The 25810-nt window shown below is 46.5% G+C and overlaps 1 protein-coding gene across 1 annotated transcript in view; it reads right to left on the minus strand.

The window, feature by feature from the left end:
• LOC133136344 (metabotropic glycine receptor-like) overlaps positions 1-25810 on the minus strand; it is a 76786-nt gene that overhangs the window by 15178 nt on the left and 35798 nt on the right. Inside the window, exons 3-6 of the mRNA XM_061253769.1 lie at positions 21833-21935; positions 11862-12079; positions 11494-11562; positions 227-336 (exon numbers count right to left, since the gene is read on the minus strand). Of these exons, the coding sequence (XP_061109753.1) occupies positions 227-336; positions 11494-11562; positions 11862-12079; positions 21833-21935 (500 nt within the window). The remainder of the gene's footprint in view (positions 1-226; positions 337-11493; positions 11563-11861; positions 12080-21832; positions 21936-25810) is intronic.

The following is a 25810-nucleotide window of genomic DNA, read 5'->3' on the forward strand; positions in this document are numbered from 1 at the left end:
CAAATCACTTCCTGAATTTCATGTTCTGAATTTCAAGTTTTTCTAGAATAAGCCCTGCCTTGTAGGTTAACAGCCCCTGTAGCCCTGTAGGATGAAATGGGAAGAGAGGGAGCAGTGATCAAGAGGGAATACAGAAATGCTCCTGTGTTGGATCCACACAAAGCAGAGCCTCCATACAGTTAACATGCTGTTAGTAAAGTCAGGGCAGAGAGGACAGGTAACGTACCTGTACAGTTTGAGAATCACAGTCCCGTAAACCACGGCGAAGCCCAAGACTCTCACCCACCTCAGGAGGATGCAGCGGAAAACGCTTGGGCGGAAGTACAGAACCCCCACCTGAAAAAGGACACATTCACCGTACACAAGGTCACAAACCACGACATGGCCTCAGGACCACTCCATCACCTGTATGCAGGCGAGGATGTTTATTGAATACACAGTGAATGCAATAAATAGTGGATGGATGATGAAAAGGTATGGATGAGGAGTCAGTCTGCTGTGTGGGGAAGACTTTCAACTTTAGTTTCATCGTATGAATGTATATGCTCGTCCTGGCATTTCACAGGCCTCGTGACCACATCCCTTGCGAAGGGCCTGTCGGAAACATGCCGCGCTGCACAATACGCTCCTGCCTCCTTCAACCTCGGTTTTTCTGACGACGCGCAACGAATTCGGGAAGCAGCGGAAATCCTGGGTGATTGAAAACCGCAGCAAACATCTGCGGCTCAAACTCCCGCTGTCGCCGGGAACATCTGCCAGCCGCTTGTTAACGTGCAAATAAGGAAACGCTCTGATCTGATAAAGCCGAGCGCCGCGGAGCGACTGCAAAATTTTAATTGTGTTTTTCTCGAAGCAAGCCGCTTCGGTTATATGTGAATTTCACTGCGGTCCAGAAACTTTGACGTTTTACTGGGGTTATTCAATCTCATTCTGACCCCAGATGCTCTCTTGTCTGGAGAGGGAGGTTATACAGTTTGTGAGATTGTTTTCCTTCAGCATGTCTGGCTGTGCTGAGATCCAGCCTATGTCGGTGTGTTACATTAGTATAGGTATCGGGGGTCAGTGGTTGCTTTGGCTGGAAGTCCAGGGCTCATGCCCACCTACACAAGAACATAATTAGCTTCTCAGAAGCAGCTGGTCATTAATTAATTACCACAGCAGAAAAGCGTTCTGGTGCAAAATGGCTGCCATGCATCTCCTGGGTGGGTGTCAGGAGACTTGGTTTCACTGTGATTGGCTGCTCCCGCAAGGGGATTATTCCAATTGATCGGCCAGTAAACTGCCCAGTTTCCCCACACTTCCTGTCAGTGAAGTGCGGGTGGTTGAGGTGTTTCTTCCGAAGTGATTTGAGATGATGAAATTATCAAGATAAAGAGCAAGAAAAAAGAGAGAAATTAGTGATCTGAATGAGCCCAGAGCCTTTCAATAACAAGTTCTTGCCTCGTCTTTGGAAACCCATCGAGAACATCTACAGTTTGTGGAGCTGTGGAGTTAATTAAAATGTCTTCTTGAGCAGTTGTTCTTGGCCTCATGGGGATCCACTGAGAGTTTACTAATCATAGCTGCGCCCAAAAAGACCTGCTATACGGCTCATATTAGCTGCTATGTTTTCCTGCAGGTGAAATTTACTCTTTATGCCTGCAAGTTTTTTTTTTATTATCCTCGTTATGATTTATTGCAAAAGTGCACACACAGTATGTACAATGCAGTTACAGGAAAGAAGGAAGCTATTCCCTTACATATTTCATTTCTGTAAGGTAATAGCTTCCTTCACAGTGAAGCCTATTTAGATTCACCCCTCCTTCCCAACAGACCTGGCTCAACTACGGAACTGTTTTGGATTCAAACATTTTTCTACGCTTTACTGAGTTTGTCTGGTGTACTGGAACCTATTAAATTCTCTCAAAGTGCAAACCCCCACCTTCTGGCTCGCTTGGTTGGCTCAATTGCTCCAGGAAAGATCTATCAAGCACAGAGAAGTATTTGAGTCCAAAACGATAGCATATTTGACCCATGTCTGCTTCTTTAAAGTCACCCCTTCTTCACAGTGCAGCACTGTCAGAGTGATGAAAGGTGCCGTGTAAAGGCAGTTCCTCATCGCTGCTGTCAGCCAGAGTGACCACACTGCTTTGAAGCGTACAGTTACTGGATAGACTTCAATAAGGGTCATATAATATTCTGGGTTTGTGATTATGAAGTGATATTCCAGGTTTGTGGATTGGTCGGAGCTGGGTTATGAAGTGATATTCCGGGTTTGTGGATTGGTCGAGGCTGGGTTATGGAGTGATATTCCGGGGTTGTGATTGGCCAGGGCTGGGTCATGAAGTGATATTCCGGGGTTGTGATTGGTCGAGGCTGGGTAATGGAGTGATATTCCGGGTTTGCGGATTGGTCGGGGCTGGGTTATGGTCCCCAGTCTCTCCGCTCTGTGTGAAAACAGCCTCATGAATGTTTGAGTGAGAAGCAGGGAGCAGTGATGCATACGGAGGGAGAGAAACCGTGGAGCAGACAGGCTGGGGGTGGGGGGTACAGGAGGAGGACAAGCGGCTCAACGCCCCCGTTACCAGAACAGGATGCGGTTTCATTCACACTGCTCTGCTTCAGGGGAAAAACAACACTGCACCATGGGGAACAGGGGAAGGGAGCAGCCATTCTGAAACAGTCGTCTCTCACTGAAAACTGAAATGTCATAACTTGCAATATAAAGTACATAAAAAAAGCATACATCTTGGTAAAAAAAAAAAAAAAAAAAAAATTCCCACACCACACAGAATGGACTATTGGAGATATTGTGTGCTCTCATTAGGTGTACAGATGTTGAGTTTGCTGTGACATGATTCACCAGCAAGCCACAATGTTCAGTCGAGGCTCATTAAAGACTTCTGTAACTGTTTTTTTTTCTGCTTTTTTCTTTTATAAGGAGGCAACTTAAGGGCTATCCTCTTAAGGGTCTTACAAAACAATAACATCTAATATAATATATCTCATGTTCTGGGGTATTTCATCATGAACCCCCAAATTTCCCTGCTGCTATTTTACAGCCAAAGGGGTTTACTGAGTTGGATAATTTTGCTGTTTCACAAAGCATAATTACTGAGTTAGCTGGATAACTGCACTGTTTCACAAAGCAGGATTACTAACTCAGTAATACATCAGATAATATCCTTCATCACACACAAACTCTGTCTGGGCCAGCTGAGAACACAAAGAAAAACCCCATAAACCCCAGAAAGTGAACTAACCCCTTAATCATGAATTGGAAAAGCTCCCACAACTAAAAACAAAAAGTTCACCCTAAATTTGATGTGGGGACAGAGAGCTTTCCGCATGGTCTTATCGATCCCCCGTCAGACACTCCACTTCCCTCTCCTTTCCTTCCTAAATACTCACAGAGACCTGATACCACAGGTGTGGAGGTGTCCAGGCCACACTGTCCTTAAGGGACGAGGAGATGCTCCTAAAATTGTGGGAGAAGCTGCTCATCCTGGTCTGATGTGAACCCTCTATGAATTAATATCCACGACTCAGGACGGCCGTTAGAGGCTGCAGCCAACAAGTGAGGTGTCACAGTCAGGGAAAAAGCCTCTCTTTAAAAAATTTTAAATAAATATGTTTCAAGAAACACTCAACACAAAAATCCAAGAGAAGGCGCAAAGACAGTAGTGCTTCTGAGGTTATCATGTCACTGTAGTTGTTAATTTACTGTAGTAAATCAGGTGAAAATAGAATGAGTATACACCAGGGATCATCAAATCACAGTCCTTGAGGGCTGAGAACTGCTGGTTTTCCACCCTCCCTTTACCTGGGAGTCACGTGTGAAGACTCTGGCTGTCAGTAGCACTAATTGTTAAGTTAACTACCCGGGAGAAAAGAGCACCAGGGCTGGCTTTGTATTAGAGAGGCAGATTTGATGATCCCTGGCCAGCATGGTCTCACACATGCACACATATTTCAGCAGATATTTTATAAAATGATTATATGTGAGAAATCACAATTTGGATCCCACTTTATCCTCAACCAGTTCAGTTTAGACACTCATGACTGAATGCTCTGGTCATCAACAGTGTCTTAGTCTCAATATTATATCTAGATGTTGGCCTTTACTTAATCAACATCTATCTATTTGATCAAAGTGTTACACTTTGTCCGCTGAAAGTTTGGCAGGTTAGTTTTAGTGACAACTGAACTTGCTGAACTACATTTGTGAAGAAAAAAAACAAGACAAATTCTTGCTTTTAATTGTCAGTCAACATAAATGAAAAACACTGGTCCCAGCCTTAGAGACTGTCCTACTAGAATTGAGTTCTCGTTCCAGGCCCCACCATGTCATCATCGCTGAACTGCGGCGACACGTTGTCTCGGACTGTGCGCTGAGGTCAGGATCCACTCTATTAATCCCGTCCCTCACAAAATTGAACCCTCCTGCATGTCCACTTACAAAGAAAAGTCGGAAATCTCCGGAAAAACCGCTGCAGATCTTCCCCCATATCTCACCAAGTCTCAGCCAGGAGAACAGCCAATCGACGCTGACAGGACCCTGTCGTTTCAGGACGATGCCTGCACGGCGCTAACGGGATGGATGTGTCCTTCGCCCGCGGGATTTGTAGCTGCCGCGTATCTCGAGGAAGATTAATGACCTGAATGAGGAAGTTACTTCATCTTGCTTTGTGACTGTCGTCGCACATTAGATGCTGTGTCATCAGGCCGAGGGAACAATTGTTGGTTTTAACCTTCCCCAGGAAGAGGCAGGCCGAGTGTGTGAAAATGAGAATTTCTGAGTGGAAATGCATTATGCACGCCTAACTTTGGCTGTAACACGTTTCATGTTATTACTTGTTACATTACAGATTACATTGCAGCTATTTAGCTGACACTTATATCACAAGCGACTTACAGTTGATTAGACTAATCCCCCCAAGCGACGAGGCCTCACTGATCGGGGCTTGAACCATCAGCCTTCCAGGTCCCGGTCAAGTACCTTAGCCACTAGGCTACAGGTATACCTCTACACCAGCTTGTTAATGCAAGTATTTAATCAGCCAATCATGTAAATCTGACATGGTCAAGATGTTCAGTTTTTGTTCAGTCCAAAAATCAGAATGAGGAAGAAATGTGATCTCAGCAACATGGACCATGTAATGATTGTTGGTGCCAGACGGGGTGGGTTGAGCATCTCACAAACTGCTGATCTTTTGAGTATCTCGGAAAACTGTGGCCGAAAACACCATGTTAATAAGAGGAGAAGGGCCAGACTGGTTAAAGCTGACAGGACAGGAACGCAAATAGCCAGGTTACAACAGTGCTTTGCAGAAGACCTTGAACGTACAATACGTGGATTGGGTACAGCAGCAGAAGATCAATAAGTCATAATAAATACCTAATAAGCTCACTGAATCCCTGAAACACACACCCAAATATACTCCACATTATTATCTTGCGTTTTCGCCAGAGAGCGTCAATTCCATTGAAACTGTGTCAGTTAAGGAAAAAGAATTTACATGCAATTAACATTTATGGGGAACTCATTAATTTTTATTTCAGTCCTTTTCCTGCGCTGATCGAGGTGACCCCGAAAGCGGGCGTTAAAAAGCGCGCTGTTAAAGGCCATCGCCTCATTCCCATCGCCTCACGTCTTGTGACGTCTTGCATTTGACAGTAATCCGAAACCCATTTTAACATTTCATCAGTTTTTCAATTTTCAACTTGGCGGAACCCCAAATAAAGAGCGTATACCTTCAGACAGCACACATGAGGTATGAAATGAGCTGAGGCTCCATGAATCACCGCTGATTTGATGATTATGCAGTTTGGCGACACACCCCGCTGGCGATTTCTGCATAGCACCTCCACCAATGGGAGTACAGGACTCTACGCGAGGTCGTTTGCAGTGTTGCAGTGTTAATGTGAGCAGACACGCGACTCAGAATACCAGGCTTCCAACTGCACCCAGGACCGAGGACAGGGCTATGAGCTGTCTATGACTGCATCATTTATGACTGCATCATTTTATCGATGCATCATTTACAAACCCATCTATGAAGACCCTGGAATTCATCATCCGGTAACATGATCACTACCCATAATTCAGTTCACCAAGCAATCCTAAGAAGCGGGAAGAAACGTGTTGTTAATGAGAGAGGACAGAGTAGAAGGGCCAGACTGGTCAAAGCTAACGGGAAGGTGACAGTAATAGGTAGAAGACCAATAAGTCTAAAAAATAAGTGTAATAAATACCTAATAAAGTGCTCGATGACTGTATTTGCCAATTTGCTGTCACTGATATCAGCAGGCATGCTTATGGAAAATTGTATATTCTTATGAAGGTCATTTCAGACACAGACTGAACTGTGTTGTCTGTGTCCCACGGTTTAGTTACCAGTCAGAGCACATGGCCACCACAACAGGGTACACCTAAGATATGATAATAAACCAAAATAACCCCAATCTGATCTCAGGAGTGGAAGCGAAAACAGTGATCAGTCTTGGGAGCAGAGCAAGTTTGGGTACAAAGGAAGCAGCCCGTTTGTTTTAGCAAAAAATATTTCAGATACAAATCAGGTTCTTGCGGCGCAGACATTAATTAATCAGCAGATGTATTTTTATGGCCTGATGCTGGTGCGGCTTTAAAGATGCATGACACACAGAACCAGACCCAATACACACTGAACCAGACCCGATACACACAGAACCACACCTGATACACAGAACCAGACCAATACACACAGAACCAGACCCGATACACACAGAACCACACCTGATACACAGAACCAGACCAATACACACAGAACCACACCCGATACACAGAACCAGACCAATACACAGAGAACCAGACCAATACACAGAGAACCAGACCAATACACACAGAACCAGACCCAATGCACACAGAACCAGACCAAATGCACACAGTACCAGACCCAATGCATACAGAACCAGACCCAATACAGAACCAGACCCAATGTACACAGTACCAGACCTGATACAGTACCAGACCCACTGCACACAGAACCAGACCCAAACACACAAGGCACAGGAACCACAGGGACAAAAGAGGCTGTAAGGGGTGTATTCTTTCATTAAAATAATACAAATATTTAAAATGTAATCAGTATAACAGCCCTCCGGAGTCCAATTCTTTCTCTCTTCACTTAAAAAAACTTCATTGTGAAGAGAGAGGAGATCGCAGCTCAGTGAATGAATTGTCTACAGCCAATCAGATCTGCTGTCTCAGGGAGATGTGTGGCTATAACCAATCAGATCTGCCGTCTCAAGGATCTGCCGCTTCACCGTGTCTCTCAGATTGGAAGTGACAGCGCTGGCTGGCTGGAGATGGACTGCAGCACTCACAGGTCAAAGGTCACGACCCTGCAGTAGGGCTGCTCATTAGCCTGAACCTCCTTCTGCCAATGTACTCCAGTTATTTTAGACTAAGCAGGGGTTAATTCCTTCAGGAGCAATGCGGGGTTAAGGGCCTTGTACCGTATGCAGTAAATACTGCATAAAATAAATACTGCAGACGCATGTTACGATATCAAGTGAAAAACCCACAGGACATGAAAACCAGCCTATCCCACACAACACAATCTCCTCTGCCACGGAAAGCCAGCCTGAGGATGTTATGTAAGGAAGTAAAGGCCCCTTTCTGTGTTGCTGCAGGGAAGGCACAAACAGGTCTGTGATCTGATTGAATCTGGGCCAACAGCTTGCCCTTCCTTTGGCACTTAAAAGTATATTTAAAAGAGGGGAAATATTGAAATGGAGTGATTGGCTTGACAAATTTATGTCTTATAGATAATTTACCAATAAAACGGTCTCTAATCCAATGTTTACACCACACCTTCACCAAACATACTCCTTTTACTTTTTCAATGCTTCTAAAATTAGCAGAGGCTATAAATGTTACAGTACAATGCTTTATTGTTCATTATTATTTCATGATTTTTTTGTATTCTATCTATTTCATATCTGTCCTTATCAAAACAATAGCAAATAAACAGTAAACATCTTAATCTATACATGCATAGGAAATTAGCATAAGCTATTAATGTTATAGTAAAATATTTTGATTCAGTGTTTTATTATTTTTTATAATGCATCGATTTCAGTTTTTATCTGCCTCTATCCAACAAACAAAAATGAAAGGGTAAACGTTTTTTCAGCCGTCAAAAAGCATTGGAAATTAGCATAAACTATAAATATTATGGTATAATCCGACATTATTGTACAACATTTCAATGTATGTCAATGTGCTTCCCTAACAGGCAAGCAACAAATAAACATCTTCTGCATGAGCCATAAAAATTAGCATAAGCTATAAATATTATGGCACAATACACTGGATGATTTTTATTATTATTTTTGCTCTGTTTTGTTTTTACAATGTCTGTCTCAATCTCGATGTTTGTCTGTGCTTATATCCAGCAAACAGCACAGACATCTATATCCAGCAAACAGCACAGATATCTATATCCAGCAAACAGCACAGATGTGGTAAACGGTCATTGGACAGGAGAGGTAAGTGTGTTATTTTTGTGCAGGAGAGGAGGTGTGGAGGAGGATTCTGGGAATCGGGGTGGGTTGGTAATCCCCGGGCCCAACGCTAGGTCTGCACCCCACCCTCGCCCCACCCTCACCAACCTCAACCTCAACCCACCCCACCCTCAACCCACACCACCCTTGCCCCAACCACCCCTAACCCACTCACCCCACCCTCGCCCCACCCTCACCAACCTCAACCTCACCCCACCCTCAACCCACACCACCCTTGCCCCAACCACCCAACTCACCCCACCCTCCCAGAGCGGGGCTGGCCGGGGCGGTAATATCGTGGGGCTGGTTCCCTGGCAGGGAGCCGTGCTCCTCCCTGTGACACGCTCCTGAAATTAAAAATGCATGCCACCCCCCCCCCCCCCCCCCCGGAGGAACCCGGGGCCGAGCATACCCCCGCACCCCCGCTCCAGCTCACCAGGCTTCGCCTCCGATGTTAAAAATAGTTCTGGCTCCGGGAACAGAATTATTTAGATTCAGCCTGGCAGAGACCTGCTACAGTACCCGACCCAGCGAGCCTCAGCCTCTCCGCATGGGAAGACCGGGCGCTGTGACCCCAGAACCAGAGCTCAATACAGCAGAAACGCCCTGCACACTAAACTCTGCTACAGAATATCCACATTCCCCCAAAATTACAATGAGCCTCACCCAGATCCAGAGCTCAATACAGCAGAAACACCCTGCACACTAAACTCTGCTGCAGAATATCCACATTCCCCCAAAATTACAATGAGCCTCACCCAGATCCAGAGCTCAATACAGCAGAAACGCCCTGCACACTAAACTCTGCTACAGAATATCCACATTCCCCCAAAATTACAATGAGCCTCACCCAGATCCAGAGCTCAATACAGCAGAAACGCCCTGCACACTAAACTCTGCTACAGAATATCCACATTCCCCCAAAATTACAATGAGCCTCACCCAGATCCAGAGCTCAATACAGCAGAAACGCCCTGCACACTAAACTCTGCTACAGAATATCCACATTCCCCCAAAATTACAATGAGCCTCACCCAGATCCAGAGCTCAATACAGCAGAAACACTGCAAATATACCAAAAACAACCAGAGTTTAGTTTATAACAAACCTGTTATACCCCAATCCCAAAAAATTACAATAAACAATACTATTCTATCATTCAACAGCAACTCAAACATTCTGATGCCTAAAGTCAGTGTGTATATAGAAATATAGCACATACTTAATACCATTATGATTAACTTTGTATAATTGTATGGTATGGTAATCTTGTTTGAGGTTGCATGCATCAATGTAGATGTATGGATTATACAGAGTAAAATTTGCAGTGTTTATTTAGATGTAAATGTATGGATCACGCACAGAGTAAAATGTCCAGTGTTTATTTGGACTCTGACAGACTGTGGGAGCCGGAAAGGCACAGAGATGTTCCAGACACTGCAGTGTGGCTGTGTGGGTAAATGATCTCTGGTTATGGATTCACGGCTTCAGATCTCATCACTGCTCCCCCCCTGGGGAAATCTGCTGGAGCTACACTAATTATCAACAATAGCATTCCAGGACCTCGTTAACTGTTAATTACACCGATTACCTGCGCAAAATCACTAAATCAATACGTGGCTGAACGGGGTCTGGGTGATGCACTGAGGACTGTTGACCGGCCTTTCACTTCCTGCCAAGGTCGTTGAGAAGTGCACAAAAAAACTTTCTTTGGCTTGTCTCCATAGAGCAACTCAACTCCTCATCCCGCGGGCCGCAGTGTCTGCAGGTATTTGCTCCTTCCGTGTGCTACACTAATTATTTTACCTGCTTGGTTCAGATAATAGGCTCATGAGTGAAATCAGGTGGTGTAGAGCTTGGTTGTAGTAAATGCCTGCAGACACTGCGGCCCACAGGACATGGAGTTGAAAGTGAGAGATTGAGCGCTGAGCAGAAAGGGCATCTCTCCTGTTTGACTTTCTGTCTCTGGTTAGGCAAGACAAGGCAAGACAAGGCAAGAAAAGGAAATGAAAACGGAAAAGTCGAGAACATGGAAAATGGAACATCCTCGCTCCTTCAAACATAAGTTTGAAGCTATGTCAGTTACAGACGTGGCAGAAGGGGAGAGGTGGATCCACAGGTCAGTTACAGACGTGGTAGATGGGGAGAGGTGGATCCACAGGTCAGTTACAGACGTGGTAGATGGGGAGAGGTGGATCCACAGGTCAGTTACAGACGTGGCAGAAGGGGAGAGGTGGATCCACAGGTCAGTTACAGACGTGGCAGATGGGGAGAGGTGGATCCACAGGTCAGTTACAGACGTGGCAGATGGGGAGAGGTGGATCCACAGGTCAGTTACAGACGTGGTAGATGGGGAGAGGTGGATCCACAGGTCAGTTACAGACGTGGTAGATGGGGAGAGGTGGATCCACAGGTTGATCATTTACACGTCAGGCTTTCGGGAAACATACTTCCACAAAGGAATGCGCTGATGTTTTCTTGCTCAAAGGAAAGATTGGGAGTTCCTAACTTCTACTTTTGGCTCCCGGAAGGAACATTTAAGCTGTTAGAATGAATCGGGTGGAGGAGTGGCTGTTTGCTGTGGGAAGTGTGTCTGCAGCCTGCCCACTAATCGCAGTGTAAACCAGCCTGGGTTCAGCGTGCTGCCATGGGCTCTCATTATGGGAGAAATGAACACTGATTATTCTCATTACTATAATAGGAAAAGTCATAATCATTAGGATAATTATTATTACTCCAACTCCACTACTACTTAATAATAGTGGTAATAATAATTACAATAATAGCCTTAATAACCATATTAATAAGGTTTATACATCAACTTTCACTCTCTGAAGCAGAAGAAAAGTTCAGCGTAACCACAGCCAGTGGATGATGCATGGCAGCCATTTTGTTTCGGAACGCTCACCACCCATCCGTACGTGCATTACACACTGAGTGCAGTACAGTAGGCAGGGAGAGACTTACTGGGAAGTATAGCAGCAGGGCTCCAAACAGAATGGCTTCGATAAGGACCAATCCAGATGCTCTGATTCTCTGTCAAATGAAATGTAAAAAAAAAACTTTAAAAAAACGTTGCATACAGTGTCATGAAAATATGGAGTAGGGTTGGGGGGGGTTAGGGGTCAGGGTTAGGGTTGGGGTCAGGGTTGGGGAGGGTTAGGGGTCAGGGTTAGGGCTAGGGGTCAGGGTTGGGGGGGGTTATGGGTCATGGTTAGGGTTAGGGTTGGGGTCAGGGTTGGGGGGGGGTTAGGGGTCAGGGTTAGGGTTGGGGTCAGGGTTGGGGAGGGTTAGGGGTCAGGGTTAGGGTTGGGGTCAGGGTTAGGGCCGCTCACCTTGTTCCTGCGGAAGTTGTAGGCCACCACCATGCTGATCAGATCTCCCAGCATGCACAGGGCCTGGCAGGAGATGAGGGCGGTCCGCAGGGTGGGGTCCTGCTGGGTGTGGCAGGGGGCGTCGTCCCGGCAGTGGCCACACCCCTCCCGGCAGGGCAGGCACTTCGCGGGGCCCTGGGACACCCCGCCATGCTGCCGGCCCCCGCTCTTCTCCGTCCCTGTCAGGGGTGGGGAGGGGGGCGGTTTAGCGGGAGCTCTGAGATTAAAGACCCTGCTCTCGGCTTTCCTGCACTAACGCTGCGCTCGCCCCACAGGAGAAAGCGGGACAGAAGGAGTTCCCACTGCGCCAACTCGCCCGCGCTCACACGTGTGACTCTGATTGGGTCCCAGTTGCGTGTCAGCATCTATGAACGCGGGCACACAACGGAGAAATAACAGGATAAAGTTATGCTTGATCCGATATCTTGCCGAAATTATTGACATTGGTTAAACATGTAGACTTTCTGTGACTGTGCTAGTTGATGGTAGGGTATTTCTTACTACAATAATAATAATAATAATGCATTTTATTTATAGTGCACTTTACATTTGGAGACCAAATCTCAAAGTGCTACAGGGTAAAAACAGGGAAAAAAACACCCAATGGCATGTATAAAATATAAAAACTAAGAAAAGGCTTTAGTAAAGAGGTAGGTTTTTAGCCCTCTTTTAAAAGCATCAGTGGTCTGCGGTGCTCTCAGGTAGTCAGGGAGGGCATTCCACAGGCGGGGAGCAGCCGAGCAGAAGGCTCGGTCGCCCATGGTGCAGAGCTTGGTCTTGTGAGGACGGAGGCGGTTGGTGTTGGCAGAGCGAAGGTTTCGAGTGGAGGGTTCTGGGGTGAGGAGTTCTTTGAGATAGGGGGGGGCATTTCCATAGATGCACTGATGGGTCAGAAGGGATATTTTGTATTCAGTCCGGGAGGTGATGGGGAGCCAGTGAAGTGAGTGGAGGATCGGTGTGATGTGGTCGTACTTACGCACTCTCATCAGGATCCTAGCAGCGCTGTTCTGGATATATTGGAGCCTCAGGAGGCTCTTGCTAGGACTCCCGATGAGAAGTGCGTTACAGTAATCCAGCCTGGAGGAGACAAAGGCGTGGACAAGTTTTTCTGCATCTGGGAGGGTGAGTGTGGGACGGAGTTAAGCAATGTTCCTGAGGTGGAAAAAGGAGGTTTTGCACAGGTGTTTAATGTGGGCCTCAAAGTTTAGGTGGGGGTCAATTTTCACACCCAGGTTGGTGACTATGGATGAGAGGGGAAGGACTTGACCGGAGAAAGAGATGCTGGTAATGGAGGATGAATGAATCTGATGGGGGGTGCCAATTAGGATGGCCTCGGTTTTGGAGCTGTTGAGTTGTAGGAAGTTTGATTTCATCCACGCCTTTATCTCCTCCAGGCAGGTAGTGAGTGTGGATGATGGAGATGGTGACGGCGGAGCTGCAGAGGGGGGTGAGTCAGTCTTAAGGTACAGTTGTGTGTCATCAGCATAGCAATGGAAGGAAATTCCATACTGGCTGATGACACGGCCGAGGGGGAGCAAGTAGAGGGTGAAGAGGACGGGGCCGAGGACGGATCCTTGGGGGACACCACAGGTGACAGGATAGGACCGGGATTTTTTCCCTCCCAAAGAGACGTACTCGGTTCTGTCAGAGAGGTATGATTTGAGCCAATTCAGAGCAAAGTCAGAGAGGCCGATCGAGTGTAGACGGTTAAGGAGGATGTGATGGTCAATGGTGTCAAATGCTGCGGTTAGGTCAAGCAGGATGAGGAGTGAAGGGGAGCCAGCATCAGCCGCCATCAACAGGTCATTAGTGACCCTGACTAGTGCTATTTCAGTGCTATGGGCGGTGCGGAAGCCAGACTGGAACTTCTCTGCAATGTTATTGAGTTGGAGATGGTCCTGGAGCTGTGCAGCTACCACTTTTTCCAGGACCTTGGAAAGGAAAGGGAGGTTGGAAATTGGTCTGTAATTGGCAAGGACTACCGAGTCCAAGGTGGGTTTTTTGAGGAGGGGTGTAATGATGGCAGTTTTTAGAACAGAGGGAACGTGGCCAGACTGGAGGGAAAGGTTTATGGTTTTGGTGATCAGGGGACTTATGGCACAAATGCTTGATTTAACCAGAGCGGTGGGAACGGGGTCCAGGGCACAGGTGGAGGATTTCATCGTATTGATGATGTCCTCAACCTCTCGCTGTGTGATGTTGGAGAAACAGCAGAGAGGCTGGGAGATCCCTGGCTGTGGGATGGCAGCGGGGGCAGGTGGGGTGGAGGGGCTGATGAGATGGGACCGGATGGTGTCGACTTTGTTTCTGAAAAAGGTAATGAAGTTATTGCACTGTTCCTCTGTGATGTCTGTGTGTGTGGAAAGTTGCGGTTTGAGTAGTTGGTTTATTGTAGAAAAAAGCTGCTTGGAGTTGCCAGGGCTATTGTTAATTAAGTTGGAATAAAACTGTGACTGTGCGTCTCTGAGGGATTTCGAATAGGCCTTTTGATGGTCTTTGTAGGCCATTTTGTGGACGGTGAGGCCTGTGGCCTTGAGGCGTCGCTCAAGGACACGCCCAGTTGCCTTCATTTTTCACAGCTCGCGGGTGAACCAAGGAGCTGAGCGTGAGAAAGAAACCGTTCTTGTTTTAACTGGGGCGTGGAGGTCCAGGAGACTGGTCAGGGTATTATTGTAAAAAGCCACTGAATCGCTGGCTGATGAAAAATTTGCAGAGGAGAGGTGCTGGAGGTCCAAAATTAAGGCGTCTGTGTTAATGTTTTTGATGTTCCTGAAAGAGATTTGGCGCTTGGGCTTGGTGTGAGGGGGTGGAAATGGCAGCTCCAGTGCAATGACCCTGTGATCAGACACACCCAGGTCGTACACAAGGAGATTGCTGATGGGGGCAGAGTCAGTGATGACCAGATCCAATGTGTGCCCCCTGTTGTGTGTTGGGACGTTGACATGTTGAATGAGGTTTAAGCAGTCCAGTAATTGTAGAAAGGCAGATGCAGAGTGGCAGGAGGGGGTGTCAACATGAATGTTTATATCTCCGAGAATGATGATATTGGCAGATGTTGTACAGAGGGTTGTGAGAAGGTCATGCATTTCTGGGATAAAGGCAGAGTTTCGTTTGGGTGGGCGGTAGATGAGCAGAATTGTCGTGGGGGAGGGGGGTTTACATTTAAATGCAAGGCATTCGAATGACGAGTGGTTAGGCAAAGAGAGGGGGGACAAATCCAGATCGAAACGGTGGAATACGGCCAGGCCACCACCGCGGCCAGTGCTACGGGATTTTTCAATGTACTTGTAACCGGGGGGACAAGCTTTGTTTAAAGTGGTATAGACCCCTGGCTGTTGCCACGTCTCCGTGAGGCACATGAGGTCCAACCCTTTGTCCAGTATGTGGTCATGAATGAAAGTGGATTTGAGGTTGAGGGATTGAATGTTCAATAATTCCATTTTGACGGTAGGAGGAGTAATGAATCTCTGTATGGGGCGAAGAACTGTGAAATCCACTCCTCTTTTTCTGTGCAGCCTGTGCAGTGTGAAATCCTCTCCACGTTTTCTATGCAGCCTGGAGTGAGGCAGCCTCACTATGTTTCCAGTGCTGCTACTAAATCCAGGTGCGACGAAGTTCTGATGACGTGTACGAGGTGCGGCAGAGCGTGCAGCAGAGCAGATGGAAGGAATTGAATGACCAGGCTGGAAGTAGACAAACTTTTGCCGGGAGCTTCTATGCATGTAACGAAGTCGGCGTAGAAGTCCAAGCTGTTTGATAACTGAAATGCAGGAGGGGGTCGTGCAGTTGTTAAATTCCAGCAGCTGAGAGGGGAAATATTTCAGCATGGTTGGGTTACCCGTTAGCCAGCCAGGCAATCCAGTGCCGCTAGTTGGCTGAAGGGCGGCTAGCGGAGGGCGGCTGGCGGAGGGCTGGCTACTGTGGAGGTAGCGGTCCCAGGCAACGAGGCCAACCCGCACCGGGGACAGCTGAAAAACTGCCCAGGGAAATATCTCACAACAGCGCTGGTCGAGACATGAGCTGGAGCGTGGTGGACGTTGAAGTAAACCAGGAGTGCAGGTGATCCGAATATGGATGACTGAAACGGCGGGTTTAGACGGGCGGCAGCAGGTAGGAAAATCCGCACAAAAAGCTCAGTGCACAAAATGCTCAATAAACCACGCTTAAAAACTACTAATAATCTGTAAAAAAAAAAGGTCCGTAAAATCAACTATAGAAAGTTAGATCTAGCTCAGGCGGAGAAGCGGCAAACAGTCAATGCCAGCGTCCTCTCCCCTGTAGGATAAGAGCGAACACCATAATGGCTACACCAAACCAACAGAAACAGGTAATAGCCTGACAATCATAAACAGTGTGTGGAGGTGAACTGGTGCAAATATAAAATAATTTAATGATTTTGTTAAGCATAGCCAGTGCAACAGACTCCTGCAAACAACCAGGACCAGAGAAACACATTCGCTACCTGGTTTCGAAAACCAGATTTATACAATAACATATCAAACTCCTTGGCATAAATACAGCAAACTATATGAAATAAAAACAAGTGGAGCAGGACGGTCCAGTGGGTTTGCAGAAATTAAATTCACACAGCCACCTCATATCACTAGACTACCTCATACGTAAAGATGGGTAGTTCAGCAGGATTTGAAAAATGCTTGTAATGTCATATTCCTTAAAGATCTGAGCTTATTTACCACCCCCAGAGGATATTTTGTTTTAAAACTGCAGCAAAGTGTACCTGTGAGAACATAGCTGTGGTTCTGCAAAGAAGAGTCTTTCATCTTTTGAATGAGACGTTAAACCGAGGTCCTGACTCACTGTGGTCATTACAGATCCCATGACACTCTTCACAAAGAGCAGAGGGTTCCCCGGTGTCCTGGCTAAACTCCTAAACTGGCTCTCTCAACCTGCCACCTAATCATCCTCTGATTTAATTGGAGGAAAAAATTGTTCTCTCTCCCTCTGGTGTGTGGTGAGCATTCTGGCACAAAATGGCTGCCGTTGCATCATCCAGGTGGAGCTACACACTGGTACACAGGAAGCTGCCATCCAGCTAAACTGCAAGTCAGGGATCAGGGGCGGCCTGTAGCGTAGTGGTCGGTGGTTCTAATCCCGGTGTAGCCACAATAAGATCCTGTTGGGCCCTTGAGCAAGGCCCTTAACCCTGCATTGCTCCAGGGGAGGATTGTCTCCTGCTTAGTCTAATCAACTGTATGTTGCTCTGGATAAGAGTGTCTGCCAAATGACAATAATGTAATGGATCATCAAATCTGGCCCTCAAATCCAAATCCAGCCCTGGTTTTCTTTTCTCCCGGGTAATTAGTGCTACTGATTGGTCAGACTGGTCTTCACACCTGACTCCCAGGTAAAGGGAGGGCTGGAAACCAGCAGTTCTCAGCCCTCGAGGACCGTGATTTGAGAACCAGTGTTGTAAATCTTTGATAACAATTATATCAGTGTTGCCTAAGAAAACTATTTCTAGGAGGGATACCTTTTTATTGCAAACAGGAAACCAGACCACAGCATTTCCTGCCACACTAAAAAATAAAGATGGGGTCAGATGTGGCATTAATCTCTGAACCTTTGTGCTTCAGCATGCAGTTATGATGCAGAAATGATGCACTGCACCATGCGGGAGCATAGTGCAGTTCCCACACCGTTAGCAGGCGTGAATGCGGAGGATTGATGCACGCAGTTTAATGTGAATTCTAATCGTGTTTTTATGTAAATTGCACATTTCTCAGACAATTGCTTCATTAAGAAACAGAGGGAAGTGGTGGTGTGATTCCCGGTCTGGCCCAGGAGGCGTGGGGAGAGGTGATCTCTGTAATATGGAGGAGGAGGAGAACAGGGTCTCAGCATCGCACACTGCACCAGGGCATCTGGGACTGCAACAAAGAGCAATAAAAAAGACTTATCTATTGTTTAACTGAAATAAAAGAGTATTTTTCTTTTTTAAAATGTATTTATTTTTTACTGAACCTTTTCCTGGGCCTGATAACTGATAACCAAAAATCTTATATTGGGTGCAGCCTGTAGCCGAGTGGATATAGTGCTTGACTGGGACCTGGAAGGTCAGTGGTTCAAGCCCCAGTGTAGCCACAATAAGATCAGGGCAGCTGTTGGGCCCTTGAGCAAGGCCCTTAACCCCACATTGGCCCCAGTTTAGTCTAATCAACTGTCAGTCACTTTGAGTAAAACATCATCGTTTACAAATATATTTTTGCTAAATAAGACAAAAACAATTACATACTGTATTTCACCCAGGCCTGCATAGGAGTAAGACAATTTCACTTGTAAAGCTAATATTTTCTGCTTGAAAGAAAACCATAATTGCTTACAGTCTTATTACAAGACTTAAGAAATGTATTATGACAGACATTTTTCTGTGTAAAAATAAGGAAGTGTTGGCTCAATATGACATGGCCATTTAGAAACAAATGATGATGTGGCCATTTAGGAAAAAGTATACACTATACTACAGACCGTATATAATGTAAAATAATTATGACTCCACAATCCTGTGTCAATGCTTCGACTTATGGACCAGGCCGTCTGCAGAAGAGGAGGAGCAGAAAAAGGGAAAATGCATCTCCAGCCTCCTGTGGGGACGTGACAGAGACGTCTCCCCCAGGGTGGGGCGGTTTGTCATTAAGCAGTGGTGGGATAAAAGAGATAGAATATTCTGGAGCGGGGCTCTCTCTCTCTCTCTCTCGTCTGTAATCGCATTACCCTCCTCGCCGTGAGAGAGGGAGAGAGGGAGGGGGGGAGAGGGAGGTAGAGAGAGCGAGAGGGATGAGGAGAGGGAGAGAGAGAGAGAGAGGGACCTTTTCAACGCTCACTGCTGTCATTTGCTTTCCAGGGCGGGGGCGGGGGCTAGCCCCCGCGGGAAAAAACCCCACAAATAGGGGACAGCCCTCCTCAAAACCTAAACGCAGAAATGCAACCTTAAAAATCTGAATGCACTGCCACAAACCTAAACACACTGCTACACATTTAATCTACACACTGCTACAAATCTAAACACACTGCTACACATGTAATCTCCACATACTGCTACAAATCTAAACACACTGCTACACATGTAATCTCCACACACTGCTACAAATCTAAACACACTGCTACACATGTAATCTCCACACACTGCTACAAATCTAAACACACTGCTACACATGTAATCTCCACACACTGCTACAAATCTAAACACACTGCTACACATGTAATCTCCACATACTGCTACAAATCTAAACACACTGCTACACATGTAATCTCCACACACTGCTACAAATCTAAACACACTGCTACACATGTAATCTCCACACACTGCTACAAATCTAAACACACTGCTACACATGTAATCTCCACATACTGCTACAAATCTAAACACACTGCTACACATGTAATCTCCACACACTGCTACAAATCTAAACACACTGCTACACATGTAATCTCCACATACTGCTACAAATCTAAACACACTGCTACACATGTAATCTCCACATACTGCTACAAATCTAAACACACTGCTACACATGTAATCTCCACATACTGCTACAAATCTAAACACACTGCTACACATGTAATCTCCACACACTGCTACAAATCTAAACACACTGCTACACATGTAATCTCCACATACTGCTACAAATCTAAACACACTGCTGCATATCTAATCTCCACACACTGCTGCATATCTAAACACACTGCTACACATGTAATCTCCACACACTGCTACACATCTAATCACACTGCTACACGTCTACTCTACTTTGTTGAATGTGGCAACAAATTTCAAGAAGGACAATAAAGAATTAATCTAATCTCGTCTCATCTACAAAATCAAAACAAAGTTTAACAAACACCACAAGCCGGTTATCTGAGCCCTCCTGTCTGCCTTCACTTCAAATCGATTCACAAGAACAGGCAAAACTCCAAGTGACCTCACTGCATTGCCCACAATGCCAGAATGACGCAAATGGGACAATTAGGAGGAATACGTCTCCTCTGCCAAAGCAGAAACACCTTCATAATGACACTGGACTCAAAAAACAGGTGGAAGGATATTTGGGTTGGCGATTATAGTTCCCCGTCTGACGGAAGGATATTTAGTTTGCTGATTATAGTTCCCCGTCCGGTGGAAGGATATTTAGTTTGGCTGGCGTCTCGGTGGAATTGACTCCAGTCACAGAGTTAACTTCATTAATTAACCTCACTGGTACAGATGTGCCACAGCTGGAAGGACAGACGCTGCAGAAGTTAATTACCTGCGTATACCCGCTGGACTGAGACACCAGACGCATCGGTGCCACTAAACGGGATGGCGTCTCTCTGTTGCCATGGCGTTTCGCTTTCAGCCCGCACTCAGGTGTTTGAGTGTCGCCGTAGATTGTGCACTCAAAGATAACTCCTGTGTGTCCTCAACATCGCCACATCGCCACACCACCAAACCGTTCCACTTCCATTCCAACAACCTGTGGCACGGGCTCCGTCGTAAGTCCCACAGTTTAACTGTTTCAGTAAACTCTCTGCTCGGTGAAAGTGTCTGGGATTCAATCAAAGTTTGTCCATAACTTTGACTGACAAAAGTAATAAGAGCTTTACGTCACAAAAATTGTTCTAGCAGGTTTAGCGATCATGATGAGTTAATAATAATAATAATAATGCATTTTATTTGTAGTGCACTTTACATTTGGAGACCAAATCTCAAAGTGCTACAGGGTAAAAACAGGGAATAAAGGGAATAAGTTCATCTTCCCCCGCCCAAATAACTCTATGGAGATATTGGTGATGGAAATATTATCTCCCTGAACTTCGGAATACGAGCAAAAAGAAACATTGCTCTTTTTCTTCACAGACTGACGAGATTATAAGTGATCGCTAAACCTGCTAGAACTGTTTTTCCAGAACCTGGGGAAGAGGAGGCTTCCCTCGTCACAAACTTTTCACCTGCGACAAAATGGCGGCATGCGCCACTGCAGTGATATTCCATTACTACTGTTACTACTACTGCATCACCAACGCAAGAACACTGCAGTGATATTCCATTACTACTGTTACTACTACTGCATCACCAACGCAAGAACACTGCAGTGATATTCCATTACTACTGTTACTACTACTGCATCACCAACGCAAGCATACTGCAGTGATATTCCATTACTACTGTTACTACTACTGCATCACCAACGCAAGAATACTCCAGTGATATTCCATTACTACTGTTACTACTACTGCATCACCAACGCAAGCATACTGCAGTGATATTCCATTACTACTGTTACTACTACTGCATCACCAACGCAAGAACACTGCAGTGATATTCCATTACTACTGTTACTACCACTGCATCACCAACGCAAGAATACTGCAGTGACGACATCACAAGCACTGCATACTGTATGAACTGCCAGTGATACACATGCATACATGTACAGGTGTGTGCAGGTGTTTGACTGTATGTGTGTGTGCCTGGCTGTGTTCGCGTCTGTATGTGTGAGAGTGTGTGTGTGTGTGTGTGTGTGTGTGAGTGTGTGCATGCATGTATGTAGATCTGTATGTGTGTGCGTGCATGAGTGTGTGTGTGGTGATGTGTATATGTGTGCAGGTAATTATAATTTTGGCTTCCAATGTGCCCTGAATACTATAAAACGTATTCTCAATGAAGGGTGAATACGAAGGGATCTTCAACGTGACAAAAAAGAAAACATATTCAGTGATATAAATGGAAAATAAATAGCAATTCTTTTTTGTTTAAATGATAATAATAATTTAAATAATAATTTGAATCACGAAAACATTTTCTTTATGTAATGTCCTTTTGTGGACCTGTGAAGTTGAGATATTTCGGGTCAGTTTCATAGACACAGGTTCATCCGAGTAAAATGCTTAAAGTTGAGCTGTGTGAGGGCAGAGGGGCTTGCTGTGAAACTCACGTTTGAAGCCGTTCAGTGCCAGCCGGCCGGGGTGGTAGAACCCCCTCTTGCAGTGGCACTTGTACTGGTCCAACACGAACCCGTGACCGGCAATGGGCTGGCACTGCGGAGGGAAGAGCACGCGCAGGTGAGCAGTGTGCAGGGACAGAGAGACGGTCAGAACAGAGTCCTCCTCACTCCTGTCTGGGGGTCCCACCTTCAGCATCGATGGTGTTCCTAAAAAATACTCAATGACCCCCAACTGTAGGTATTACACCAATACGCTGATGATTGACAGATTTGTATTTAAGTTAAATAAAGATTTTCTTTACTTCAGTGCATCAGAAAGGCGTTAGGCAGGACTAACAGAAACAGGAATACAGTCCCTGAATCTTCCCACACAATGAGATCTGATATACACAGATGAACATGAACAAAAATAACAAAAATAATTACGAAAAGCCACTGGAACATATGGAGTACTTCCCTCCCTGTTCTGATGAATGACATTAGAGCCAGGTCCTTCAGATGTCTGACTTCACACTCACACTTTCTGTGGAGTTCCATATGAAAGAGTTAGACTCCTGCACCTGATGTAATGCTCTTAATGCAACGATGGCCCCAGTTTTGTTCTGACAAAGGCTTGGTTTGGCCAAAGCATCACCACTCTTACTGGATTAAAAGTGATTTTGGATCATTACACCAAGTATGCAAATCTTATTCTTTCATAGTTTCTACTCTTTTTGACAGCTATTGCTGGTGTGTGTGTGTCTTCATTTCATTTTCTGAGCTCCATATACACACTCCATACACACAAACACACTAACTCACCCTCATACACACACACACACACACACACACATACGCACACTCACTCACACTCATACACACACACACATACAATCAACAGGCACTCGACATGGTCAAGAAGACAGAGTAATGCGTGGATATCTCCGCTAATGTACACATCCTATGGAAGAACACAATGCAGCACAAAGCAGTGTTGTGTGTCTTAAGGGATAAAAAAAGCAATCTCTGTCTGTAATTCTCCTCTGGCGATTCTCTCTGAGATGTGATTTGATGTGCTGTATCCACAGAATTAAATTATCCCCCTGCATTTCATTTGAGGCACTGCACAGGGCCTGATAATTAACCCCACTGGGGTGTTGGCTGGTTAGCACAGGTTATCAGATCTAATTCATACACAAATTAAACGCCATTTATTTGTACAAATGGAAGGGGTGAACTAATTCCACTTCAAGGGTAATGCGGTTCAGCTCCTGTCATCCACCAAGTCCCGAATAGAGAGTAAATATCAGAATAGTTTGATGAATCCTGAGTGAGTCTCGAGCCACATCGATGCCAAACAATCCCGGAATGCTGATGAACTGATCTGCTATGCACCCAAGTCGGTGAAGGGATCTTAATGTTCTGAATGATTTCTGTGAAAGTCACAGAGAAACGTTCCCGGCATGTCCCACACAAACGTGCTGTTAACCTCTCGTGGGATCGCATTTAGCCATGCAAAGAAAAGCATCTCAGTCTTTGCTATATGTTGTCAATTGGGCGATTTTGTGAACGATAAAGGATATATACGGAACATGACAGTTATGGTCCAGAATATCACATGTTCAATCCATCTAGTACTGTGACAGTACCTCTCCAGGTCTGTATTCATTTTTTTATAATTATTACATTTAATGTTATCTTTGGATGATGATGCAAGCCAGCTGAGAGAGCAGTGCTCAGTGACAGAAGTGCCACATCTCCCTATATCAACAGGGCTATACGTACAGTCTGTCCTAACATAAGCTTTAGTCTTCAAATGAGACTACAAATGTACTTTAGTTCAGTGTGGTTAAAATCCATCCATCCATTATCACCCACTTATCCGGAGTCGGGTTGCGGTGGCAGTAAGCTAAGCTGGGTATTCCAGGCGTCCCTCTCCCCAGCAACGCATTCCAGCTCCTCCTGGGGGATCCCGAGGCGTTCACAGATATATAATCTCTCCAGCGGGTTCTGGGCTCTCTAAGGCTGAGCCCAACCACCCTACAGAGGAAGCTCATTTCGGCCGCTTGTATACGCAATCTCGTTCTTTCAGTCACTACCCAAAGCTCGTGACCATAGGTGAGGGTTGGGATGTAGATCGACCGGTAACGGTCTGGTGCAACGCCCGCATTACTGCTGACGCTGCACCGATCCGCCTGTCGATCTCACACTCCCTTCTACCCTTACTTGTTAACAAGACCCCGAGATACTCCAATCCACCATTTTCCGACAGAGAACCATGGCCTCGGACTTGGAGGTGCTGACTCTCATCCCAGCCGCTTCACACTCGGCTGCAAACTGCTCCAGTGCATGCTGAAGGTCCCGGTCCGATGAAGCCAGCAGAACCACGTCATCCGCAAAAAGCAGAGACACAATTCTGAGGTCACCAAACCGGACACTCTCCTCACCTCGGCTGCGCCTTGAAATCCTGTCCATGAATATCACAAACAGGACCAGTGACAAGGGGCAACCTTGGCGGAGTCCAACACCCACTGGAAACGTGCTTGACTTTGTGCCGAGGATGCGGACACAGCTCTCACTTTGGTTATACAGGAACCGGATCGCTCGTAACAACGGCCCCGGTACCCCATACTCCCACAGTACCCCCCACAGGGTTCCCCGGGGGACATGGTCAAAAGCCTTCTCCAAGTCCACAAAGCACATGTGGATTGGATCGGCAAACTCCCATGACCCTGCCAGCAACCCCGCCAAGGTAAAAAGCTGGTCCACTGTTCCACAACCAGGACGGAAGCCACATTGCTCCTCCTGAATCTAAGGTTCGACCGTCGGTTGGAGCCTCCTTTCCAGCACCCTGAGACAAGCCCTGCTTTCCCTTCGTCAGATGGTTTGCCAGAACTTCCTTGAGGCCAACCGAGAGTCCTTCTCCATAGCCTTCCCGAACTCCCATACCCGGGTTTTTGCTTTGGCGACTGCCGAAGCCGCAGCCCTTCTGGCCACCCAGTACCTGTCTGCTGCTTCAGGGGAGCCCCGGGCCAGCCAAACCCAAAAGGCCTCCTTCTTCAGTTTGACGGCTTCCCTCACCGCTGGTGTCCACCAGCGGGTTCTTGGGTTGCCGCCCCGCCAGGCACCGATGACCTTCTGGCCACAGCTCCTTCTTGCCGCCTCTGCAATGGAGGCTTTGAACATGGCCCACTCGGACTCCATGTCCCCAGCCTCTCCCAGGATGCGTGAGAAGTTCCTTCAGAGGTGGGAGTTGAAGACCTCGCGGATTATACTGATCCAACTCACCACCAGGTGGTGATCAGTTGACAGCTCTGCTCCTCTCTTCACCCGAGTGTCCAAGACATACGGCCGCAGATCTGATGATACGTCCACAAAGTCGATCATCGATCTTTGGCTTAAGGCGCTCTGGTACCAAGTACAATTATGAGCTACCCTATGCTCGAACATGGTGTTTGTTATCGACAATCCATGACCAGCACAGAAGTCCAATAACAAGACACCACTCGGGTTAAGATCGGGCAGGCCATTCCTCCCAATCACCCCCTTCCAGGTTTCTCCGTCATTGCCCACGTGAGCGTTGAAGTCGCCCAGCAGAACTATGGACTATGGAACTATGGAGTCTCCGGGTGGCACCCTTTCCAGGATGCCGCGCAGTGACTCCAAGAAGGCTGGATACTCTGAACTGCCATTTGGTGCATAAGCACAAATGACAGTCAGAGCTTTCCCCCCAGCGACACGTAGTCGCAGAGAGGCGACCCTCTCATTCCCCGGGTGGCGCTCAGCCGGTGGCTTGTGAGTATCCCCACACCCGCCCGGCGCCTCTCCCCTGAGCAACTCCAGAAAAGAACAGAGTCCAGTCCCTCTCCAGGAGTTTGGTTCCGGAACCAGTGCTGTGTGTGGAGGTGAGCCCAACTATATCTCGTTGGTACCGCTCCGCCTCACGCACTAGCTCCGGTTCCTTCCCCACCAGAGAGGTGACGTTCCACG

This window comes from Conger conger, chromosome 9, assembly GCF_963514075.1.
Source record: "Conger conger chromosome 9, fConCon1.1, whole genome shotgun sequence".
Lineage (NCBI taxonomy): Eukaryota > Metazoa > Chordata > Actinopteri > Anguilliformes > Congridae > Conger > Conger conger.